This window comes from Neoarius graeffei, chromosome 8 (assembly GCF_027579695.1).
Source record: "Neoarius graeffei isolate fNeoGra1 chromosome 8, fNeoGra1.pri, whole genome shotgun sequence".
Taxonomy (NCBI): Eukaryota; Metazoa; Chordata; class Actinopteri; order Siluriformes; family Ariidae; genus Neoarius; species Neoarius graeffei.
The window spans coordinates 8,359,547-8,370,818 of NC_083576.1; the positions used below are offsets into that span (position 1 = coordinate 8,359,547).

General features: G+C 39.3%; 1 protein-coding gene across 1 annotated transcript; it reads left to right on the forward strand.

The window, feature by feature from the left end:
* Window positions 1–599: 599 nt before the first annotated feature.
* On the forward strand, window positions 600–6,358 carry LOC132890018 (uncharacterized). Its single transcript, XM_060926819.1, has 6 exons — window positions 600–651; window positions 749–1,096; window positions 3,664–3,999; window positions 4,256–4,369; window positions 5,662–5,702; window positions 5,953–6,358. The coding sequence occupies exons 1-6, from the start codon at window positions 609–611 to the stop codon at window positions 6,067–6,069; spliced, it is 999 nt and encodes a 332-aa protein (XP_060782802.1). The 5' UTR covers window positions 600–608; the 3' UTR covers window positions 6,070–6,358.
* The last annotated feature ends 4,914 nt before the right edge of the window (window positions 6,359–11,272 follow it).

The window sequence follows — 11,272 nt, forward strand, 5'->3', positions numbered from 1 at the left end:
TTTGGGAAAATTTCCCACCACATGAAAATGATTTGAAATCTCTCACATAAGCAGATCAAACAATTCAGTGGTGACAGAAAGCCTTCAACTGCTGTTAATTGTTAATCTTCATGTTTTCACACTGGTCAGGATCACATTTGACCAAAATCCGTACTGTATATGAAACGGAAAATGACCAGCACAAGGATCCGAGTGGACTGATGTTCAGGAGGAACGACTGATTAAACTCACACTGATTTGAAATCTGTGTTTGCAGTGTGGTTTGTCAGATCTGAGGGTTGGATTCCGGAGCACTGCAGGACAGATTATATTCTGGAGCACAAAGATCTACCAAAAAGCCGAGCAATGCTCTAACTTTTAATTTTCAAAAAGTTTTCTTCTTATTGATGTTTTTGTCCTGGCTTAGTTCCATCTCACTGGACATGCAGAGGAAACTTCACACAAAAACCACAGGCTTCTGATGAACCACAGTGTGGTTCAAAAATAGAAACGTACCTGAAAAGGAAATTAAACTCGTGACTTGAAGCAGCCAATCAGATGAAAGTCTCAAGAACAAAAACACGGCAGCTTTTCAGCAGCTCAAGCTGAGTGTGACTTCACCTCTGAAGATGACATCACTGTGGATTCTTCTCTTATCTCTGAACATCATCAGTAAGTGTGAAAGAGGTTTTAATAAAACTATTATTATTATTATTATTATTATTATTATTATTATTATTATTATTATTAATTTTTTATTATTTCCTAGCTCCAGCCCAATCTGTGGATTTTTCCAAACCATCATTTCTCTCAGTGAAGTCTGGGGAACGTGTGACTCTTAACTGCTCATTTAGAGCCACTAATAAGGGTGAAAGTTTGTTCTGGTACAAACAAATATTTGGAGAAATGCCTCAAAAAGTGGGAGGAAAATTAGCTTATGAAGATATCAACATTTCCCCCATGTTCAAGACGTCAGGAATTAAAATGGAGCAGACTGAGAACGGCGTTTCTCTGACAATCTCACATATAAAAAAAGAAGATGGAGGATTTTACTACTGCGGGAAAGTTTACTTGGACAAAGCTACGTTCATCACAGGAACTGTCTTGGCTGTAAGAGGTAATTAACTAAATTAAAACTGTTTGTACAATACACACTCAATTTCTGAACACTGTATATTTAATTACCATCATAAATAACAAGTTAATACATTCTGGAAAGGGTTAGGGTTTTAATTATTATTTAATTTAATTACTATTCTGTCGAGTTTTTTGTTTCAGTCTCTGGTAATAATGGTGAGAAAACTGTAAAAAAAAATAAAAATAAAATTAATTAATTAATTAATTAACTCACTTTAAAAAAAAAAAAGAAAATCCCTGACAGTGTGAATTGAAAATGAATCCATTCTGGAAAAGTTTAGCATTTGTTTATTTATTTATGTATTTATTTATTTAATGGTGATTAAACTGGAATGAATAAATAAATAAATGACCACCTTGTTAAAAAAAAAGAAAATCTTTGGTGGTGTGGATTGAAATTAATACATTCTGGAAAGAATGAAGGGTTTTGGGTTTCTTTGTTTTTTTCATGGTGATTAAACTGTAATCAATCAATCAATCAATCAATCAATCAATCAATCAATCAATCAATCAATCAATCAATCAATCAATCAATACCCCCATATTATGAAAAAAATAAAATAAAATCCCTGGCTGTGTGATTTGAATCAATTTATGGCCATATTTAAATAAATAAATAAATAAATAAATAAATATTCAATTATATAATATTCTTTTATTTATATCACACTTTTAACAATTGGCAGCTTTACAGATCTCCAAATATCACTATAGATTTAGTTCAATCCCTACAAACATAAATGTCCCTCACTGTAGAGGTTTTAAGAGGTCCACACTGGACAACATTGAAAACTTCACTGTAATTGATGACTGTGTGAGAACCAGAAGTAATTTCATCCAAAACAGTGAGTTTGTGAATTATATCTCTGTTTCATGTCCAAATAACAACCATTTTGTCCAAAAGATGAAAAAATGCAATGAGAAAAGAACTCATGAAGCTCATATCCACCAGGTGAAGGGTTTCATTGGTGGCCACAGATACAGTATGTGCACGATGGAGGATTTTGGTAAAGAGCCGTTTTTTCAGCATGTTATTGCTTTGATTTAATGATCCCAACTCTGACTAATATTAGATGGATCAGGATGAACATGACGGAGAATGAAGTTTTAAAAATGTTGGTTGGACAGACAGTGGAACAACAGGGCTGATCGCTAAAGACATCACTTTAGACAGGTGTTTGGGGAATATGAATGCACTGGGGATATGATATCCAAGATGGCGCTGCAGACGGCTGCCACGGGACTTTGCTCTCTTGTACTTTCTATGTTTTTGTGTAATTGTTGTGTTAATTCTTCTCCGTGCTTCACGGAATGCTGTGCTGAGGTTTTTTTTTTAATGCCTACACAGTCCGGTCCTGATAGGAGTGAAATGTGTGGGTGTTTTTTCCTTTCATCTCTCATTTTCTCAGCCTCTCTCCTGCTTTGCTTCTGCGGACTCATCTTGTCTGAGAGACCCTTCCTGCACTGCTCTCCGAATCGAAATTATGGATCTGATCAACTGGTCACTTCACGCAATTGACACAATCTTCTCGACTCGAAGTCTAGGTTCGGGGGAACCTGTTGTCCTGCCGGAACATTTGCAGCCGGATACACCATGGATGCCTGGGAGAAGTGGCGTGTGGTGCGCTTGGCGATTCTTTCCGTGGAGGACATTGAGGATATTTACCTATTCGGAACCATGATCACAGGATTTTTGTTGATTGGACTTGGCATTGCCCTGGTGTATCGAGGAAATCAGTTAATGGTGGCAGCTGTTCAAAGCCCCACAAAGCTGCCCGATATGATCGAAGCGGTGGGCAAAGCCGTTAGCACTCAGACTGTAGCTATTCAGAACTTGAATCGCAACATGGATAACATCATGGAGAAGTTGATGGCTTTGCAAAGAGAAATGGATCGTTTTGGTGGCCAGAATGGACAAGCGGGTTAGGCGAAAAAGGACACGTCTACCCATCTTAAGTCTAAACAAATTCCAATCTTATCTTGGCTCCCTAGCCAGCACTGCCTCAAGGCCGTCGCTGTAGAAACGCAATTCTCTCCCTGGAGTTCACTGCAGTGAGACTCTGTGTGTGTGTGTGTGTGTGTGTGTTTTTCTTTCTATACTTTTTCTGTCTGTACTATGAAAGCTAAGTCGAACCGGAGTCAAATTCCTTGTGTGTGTAACATACCTGGCAATAAAGTGCTTCTGGTTCTGATTCTGATGTGTTTTATGGATTAATTGTGTATTTTTAGTTTTGTAAGTCTTTTAAATACATGGCTCTGGTGGTAACTTCATCATCTCCGTTTCTCTTTTTCCATTTTTATGCTGTGAAATGGCTCTTGTTAAGCACTTTGTGACATTTCTCTGTGAAAAGCGCAATACAAGCAAACTTTCCTTCCTTACGACTGACTTTATCACATCGACACTGTTTGTTAGTCGAGCGATTCTGGTGTCATGATTCTTCTTCTCTTTTTGAAATATCAGTTTGAGAACATGTTTGAAAAGCAGTTTACAGGTAAATGTAGATGAAAATACCTGAGATCTCACCCTGTCTCTATCACTCTGAACAGGTGATGGAGATGTAAAAGTGTCAGTGATCCAGAGCGGCGTGTTGGACTCGGTTCCTGCAGGAGCGTCAGTGACTCTGCAGTGCTCGGTTCTCTCTGAGAGCAGAGCAGCAGAACACCAAGTGCTCTGGTTCAGAGCTGCTTCACCACAATCCCATCCTCAAATCATTTACACTCATCACAGCAGCAGCCGTCAGTGTGAGAGCGGCTCTTCTACACACACCTGTGTGTACGACTTCTCCAAGAACATCCTCAGCATCAATGATACTGGAACTTACTACTGCGCTTTGGCCGTGTGTGGGAAGATCATTTTTGGGAACGGGACTCGAGTACAGTTGGGTAAGAAGTGTAAGATCACATTTACTTTCTCAGAGAATGCATATAATAATATTTCCATCGTAACATTTTCTTTAATTTGTGTTTAATGTCGATATTTTGATTACCATCAATCAGTACAATGACGATCGTTATAATCACAGGACAAAATCTCTATTTTATATCGACATAAAATGTCAAATAGTGTTTTATTATGTTTGTTTGTTTGTTTGTTTGTTTGTTTGTTTGTTTGTTTGTTTGTTTGTTTGTTTGTTTACAGAAAAATCCTGGGATCCTGCAGTGATCTTTCTCGCTGTAGCTTTGGGAGTGTGTGTGTCTCTGATCTTTGTTCTTGTTTTCAGCTGTAAAGGGAGAAACTGTGAATATTGCTGTGGTGAGTCTTCAGTAAGGTTGTGGATTGAAATATTCTGCAATATAAACAATTGTTATTGCTATTTATTTGCTTTGCAACAATTAATTGCTAAAAATCTGTTTTCTGCCAAAAAAAAAGCAAAAAAGGAAGAATTTACCTTTTACAATTTCAGTCCAGTTCCACTGAAACACAAAAACATTGTCTAAAAGCCACAGCTTCTGGATATATTGATTTAATTTCCATTTAATTTAACAAATAAAATATCAAAGTAATAAGCATGAACATGAGAACGATGTATCTTTATTCATCGTGGTTATTAAAATGGATCCTGTTCTATCCAACATGATCTTCGCACAAAGACAGAAAGTTAATTTTTTAAACATTTTTATATAATTTTAGGTAAAATGAGGTGTTAAAGTATGTACAGGGCGAAAAAACAACCCCCACCCCAATTCTCAAAACCTGATTTTACATCATTTTTTCTTCAGAATTCAGCCTCAGTCACATCCAGTGGTTTGTTTTTTTTCCCCAAACTGCTGCACATTTACTCCATTTCTGTTTCCAGTTGAGACGACGCTGTGCGCATTTTGGCTGCCGCTTCTCACCGGAGCTTTTTATTTTTATTTTTCCCCCCTTTGTTTTTCTTTTTGTGTTTCTACAGTTTGATGTTTGTTCTTTGTTTGAATGTTTTGCCCGCCGGTTGTGGTGTAGCTCCAGACCCAGTTTTGGGTGTCGGTTTCCTTCAGGCCTTGGTGCACTGTGGGTGATGCCTGTGCTCCTCACTATGGACTGCAGTGAGCTCGTTGCTCTTTTTACATCAGGGTTATCCAGCGCTCTGTGTGGCGGTGCTTCTGTCTTTGGCACGGTGTTCTGAGTGATGTTGTTCGGTGGCATCGCAGTGGCTGTGCAGGTGGTTTGGGACACACCAGCGCTCTGTGTGGCAGTGCTTTTGTGATCACTTTGTGGATCCATGGCGTGGTGTTCAGAGTGATGTTGCCCGGCGGTGTCGTGGCGGTCATGCAGGCGGTGTGGGACATACCCTCATACACCTTTTGGCGGGACTGTGGGTAGCTACACCACTGGAATTACATCCTGACCCTCTTTGGTGGACAGTTTTTTTTTTTTTTTGTAACTGTAAAGCAACCTTGGCTGTGAGAAAGGCATGATATAAGTTGAACTATATTATTATTATTATTATTATTATTATTATTATTCGTAGTAGTAGTAGTATTGTGAGTCCTCATTAAACAGCAATATACTGTATATTAAATCTGGATATCAACATAAACATATATATATATTTTTTTTTATAGGGAGATCTCAAGACTCTGTGGTCAAGAAAACACCAAATCAGGTCACTAATGCTGAGTTTACGCTTATTATTATTATTATTATTATTATTATTATTATTAGTAGTAGTAGTAGTATTAGTATTATTATTATGAACTTACCTAAACCTTGTAACAGATTCAGATGAAAGCTGTGTCTTGACTTCATCTTGTCCACATTACATTTTTTGGAAATCTAATCCCGCTCAAACAGGCTAACTGTTACAATGTGCTCATATTTCCATCAAGTAATCATTTCATATTTCATTCCCACAGAGTCGTGATGCTGTAGAGCTGAACTTTGCTGCCTCACACTTCAGTAAAACACGAGGGAAGAGAGAACGAGCTCATGATAATGTGTACACTGACGTGATTTACTCTCCTCTTTCTTAGGTCATAAATATCGGACCATGTCTAATGTTCATTCCTCTCATACTTTTAACCTTTAGCCTGATTGGAAATCGATATTAACATGATGGAACATTCCAAGGTGATGATTAAAAACTAAATGTAATTGAGGTCGAGGTCTCTGCAGGGCTACAGAAGTGTGAAGAGAAGAAAAGACTGTTATACACTTTATGTGTCTGTTGCAGTTACAGTACAAAGGATCAGGACAAAGCATAAAACCTTCATCACTGAATTTTAGTGACAAATAACTAATGTCTGTTAGTTAGCATGTTAGCCAGTGTGCTATGGGGGTACAACAGAAAATCATGATCAGTGATATGGTTGTACATTCAAAAATATTTCTTAGTAAATAAAGAACTTTGTGTGAAACTGAGTCATTTTGTGTATTGAAGACTAGAATGCTGCACTTTTTCTTGATTGTATGAAAATAAAGATCAACAAAATGAGGAGGAAGGAGGCTGCAAATATAGAAAATAAATAAATAACAGCCTGCCTTAGCTTTGCTTTGCTGAAGGATACCATTTGATCTAACCATCTTCAGATTTCCATCACCCTGTGAAGCAGCTTTGAGACCAAAAGGTCACTGGTTCGATTCCCTGGACCAGCAGGAACGGTTGAATTGCACTTGAGCAAGGCATCTAACCCCCAACTGCCCCCCAGGCTGCTCTGGGTATGTTGTATGTCACTGTGGATAAGAGCCTGTGCTCAATGCCATTCACATAATTAACGTAAATATCCACCCAACGTACACACTGTGTTGTCAGTGGAGGTTTTTTCAGTTAATTTAATCACTTCATTTCTTGACCTTTGTTTAAAATGATCCGATGACCCCCCACCCACCCACCCACCGTACATCTGAGCCTTTGTGTTTTGTGTATTAGTTCTTGATCCTAAAATATTTAAATATTATAATGTTTTGCTCCACGCTGATACTCACCAGTAGCTGGTGTTTAGAGTGAAGTGAAGGGAAAAGTATAAAAAGTGTGTGATGACAGTATGAGAGAGAGAGAGAGAGAGAGAGAGAGAGCAGAAATGTGTGAGTTTGAGATCAGAGAGAAGAGCAGTGAGGAGTGAAAGTGTGTCGCTGTCCGTGGTGTTGAAACTCTTGTGACACAATGCACTGGTTGCCAGATCAACATAAAGCACAGAAACTCAGTCAGCTACAAATACACAACATGGGGTTGGGTGGGGTTTAAACTGTCCTGCAGCCAGCCACTAGAGGGCCTTAGAGACACGGATTTACTTTTGAGACCTGTCACAGTGTCCACCTATAGATACAGTCACTGCTGAGATTCTAGAACATTACAAGGCACCTGGCAACACAAAATCAGCAGTTTAATCCTCCTCTTATGTTGGGGGTTGTTTTGACTCATTTATGTTTTTGATTTGTCTGAAATAATGCTTCGAGTCTCTTTTTATGAATAAAATTGCATAACTTTGCCTCATTTGGGGTCATGAACAAGCTTGCAAAATGTCAACACTCTCATGTGTTGTCGAATATCTGTACAGTTTGTCCTGATGGCGTTGTTTGACTGGGTCTGACTGCACCTGCTCAGGGGGTTAAAAGAGTTTTCCCAAGATTCTTTCTTCAATACTGGAACAGACTTTCTCTGACAGAGCGGCTCAAAAGGACACAAAGACCAGGACACAATAATATACTGGATATCAAAGTGAACCCAAGTGTCATGTTTCATTTAATAGATCAAATGGTTCTTATAGTACAGACTGGTTGATGTTTAAGTCCCAAGTGTGCCAGTTTACTCAGAGCTGATCGCTACTGTTCAACAATTTCTATTCAGTGATGGTAAATAAGTTCCACAAAACTCCAGGGTTCCAGATTTACTTGCTGTTCTGTATCTTTGTCTTTGGTGTGTGACAATAACAGTGATTTAAATTGTAAAATTAAGATTTATAGTGGTATGGGGGGAGGGGGAGTGAATGGTTTTATTTTTGAACTGAAAGTGGTCCCTGGCTGCAAAAAGTAACAATGAAGAAGGAACAGAAAAGAAATATTGTGTCACTAGATGGAGGCAGTGCAGTGTGACAGGGTTCATAGAGGAAAACTCTGACATGGAAAGGGTTAAGGAGCGTGAGAACTGATGAGTTAGAGTCACAGAAGAGGACTGAAGAAGAAGAAGAATGCACTTATAAAATCTTAAACAAAAATGATCCCTCATTCCTCACAGGACTGCAGTAAATAAAAAGTTATGATGTCAAGACAAATTCATCTTTATTGCCATAAGAAACTGTATTTTCACTATTTTCACTATTTCAGTAAGATGACAGCTTGCCTGTGACCCTGTAGGACATGATAAGCGGCTACAGATAATGGATGGATGGATGGATGGATGGATGGACTTGTCCTGCCTTTAGGACTCCACCACAAGACAGTCCATGTGTTCTGTCCATACAGTATCGATAACACTGTGAAAACACAGTGACAGGTTTAAGACAAGAAGAAATCCAGCTCAATACGGTACACAGACATGCAGCGGATTCACTGTTACCAGCCTGAAGTTGATTATTTTCCTATGACAGCACAGCCCAAAGTGTTTTATTCCTCTTACACCACAGCAAATTTCCAGTGAGAACATCAGCCCAGTTCTCCTATTTATAGTCTTTACAAAACATGAATAAAGAAGAGACGGAGGTCACAGCTACGAGTGTTCCTGAGAAATGGCACCTGCAGATGTTTGATGAGATCAGGACAAGTGAAGAAGGAGCTTTCTGGCCTGAGGTTTATGATCTGGTGGATTATAAGAAGCTCCGCCCACTAACCTCGAATCAGGAAGTTCAGGGCGGGGTGTTGAGCTGCTGCTGAATCTCGGCCTGACACATGAAGGGGTGAGAACTTTTAGTGTCTGTTTTTCACTCACACATGAACAGACATGTTGGGCATCAGCAGTGTGTTTAATATTAACACCTTAAAATAATAGCATTATAATGGATTACGGCTGCTGGCTGGTGGGTGGAGACTGAGAGGTGACCAAACTGAGGGTTAAAACAAACAAACAAACAAACAAACAAACAAACAAACAAACAAACCAATAAATGAAAAAAAACTTTCCCTTTCAGTATGCAATATATGTAAATATTCTCTAATAACTGATATACCCATCATATTTTGCCTTAATAACCTCTTTCCTATCAATTCTTTATTTATTTTTTATCTCTTTAGATATATTTTTGCATTGAAATGGTAAAACAGATTATTATATTTCACATCCAAAAACCTAGGGGGATGCAAACTTTTGAACTTTTCTCTATAAACAAGTCGGACATGTGACCTTTCACAGCTCTGGGCCTCATAAGAAGCTCGTTCCCCTTCACTGTCCCTCAGCACACACAGAATGCACACACAGGTCTGGTGTGGGAAGTTAAAGCTGAGAGTGGTGTGGCTTATAAACTCCGTGACCATGCTGCTGTGTGTTTAGAGCAGATTAAAGTGAAATCTGGTGCTTTAGAAGAGAGGAGTTACAATTTCACACATTTATAGAAAGGCTCTGAAGATGATTCTAATTCTGGATTGTATCTGAAAAACAACAGCGTGGCCTGAGAGAGAAAAAAATAACCGCACATCCTGTGGAAAGTTTGAGAGGTGAGAACCTGCAGGCCGCTCTGACCGCCTGAGTCGCTTTTCTCAGAAACACCATCAGAGATGAAACACTCAGAGCTGCAGTGTGTCAAAGAGCAAAGAGATAAACAGAGCTACAAAACCACAGACACACTTTACACACAGAAATAAAGACCAGTTTGTTCATCTTTGTGAGAAAACCTGTATTCATACATGTATTTAACCTCCATCCAAATATTACATCATAATATATTTGTCTATAAAACGCGATCAAATTCACTGAGCACCGAATTCTTTTTATTTCACTTCTCTGATCCTGATTCATTAAAACTCATTTACAGAAAACCTGCACCACATGGTCTATCTCCTGACAGTTCATTTTAATATTTCAGTTTTGAGTCTTCAGTATGAAAGAGTGGGTGAGATCCAGGGTGGAGCGAGAGAGAGAGAGAGAGAGAGAATTTGATTGGTTCGAGTCACAGAGTGGTGAAGGAGGAGCCGCATTAAGGCCTGAATAAAACTCCAGCCGTATCAACACAAAAGTCTCACATCTCTTCATGATCATAATTCAGAAAAAGAGGGATGAGATTTTCCTAAATCTTTGGTCATTGGTCAAAGTCAGGAATCAGTCGAGGAAGAAGGAGCTTGTAGAGGTTTGTAAGGGTTTTTCAAGGGTTCTTTAGAATATTAAGAGCTTTTATCTTCATAAAAGTGCTGCTACTAGGAACCCTTACTGAGAGACAAATACTCAGCTGGACTTTTACACTGTATACACTATATGGCCAAAAGTATGTGGACACCCTCCCATCACATCCATGTGTAGTTTTCTCCAAACTGTTACCACAAAGTTGGAAGCACACAATTGTACAGAATGTCTTTGTACGCTGCTGTAGGATTTACAATTTCCCTTCACTGGAGCTCAGAGGCCCAAAGACCTCGAGTGTCCTGTACAGAGCCCTGACTGAACTCAACCCCACTGAACTGAACCTCAGGCCTCTTCACCAACACCAGTGCCTGATCTCAGTGATGCTCTTGTAGCTGAATGAACACAAATCCCCACAGCCACACCCTAAAATCTAGTGGAAAGCCTTCCAGAAAAGTGGAGGTTATTATAATAGCAAAGAAGGAATAAATCTCGAATGTGATGATTGGGTGTCCACATACTTTTGCTCTTATTGTGTATGTGGACAGCTGAGTATCACACACATTTCATATGTGGTTCTTCCCCAAACTGCTGGAAGGCAGAAGCACAGAATTGTCCAGGATGCTTTTCTCTGCTGGAGCACTAACATTTCCCTTCACTGGAACTAAGAGGCCCAAACCTGTTCCAGCCTGACAATGCCCCCATGCACAAAGTAAGGCTGAAAAAAGGCTGAAGTTGGCGTAGAATAACTCTAGTGTCCTGCACAGAGCCCATTGAACACCTCTGGAGTGAATTTAATGCTGAATGAACGCCAGATCTTTTTGCCGAACATCAGTGCCCAACCTCACTCACTCTCCTGTGGCTGAATGCCCCGGGGTTCGGAATGGGATGTGAAACACATACGGGTGTGATGGTCGGATGTCCGAATACTTTTGGACACACTGTGTGGAATGGCTTAAGGATGTCAGGAG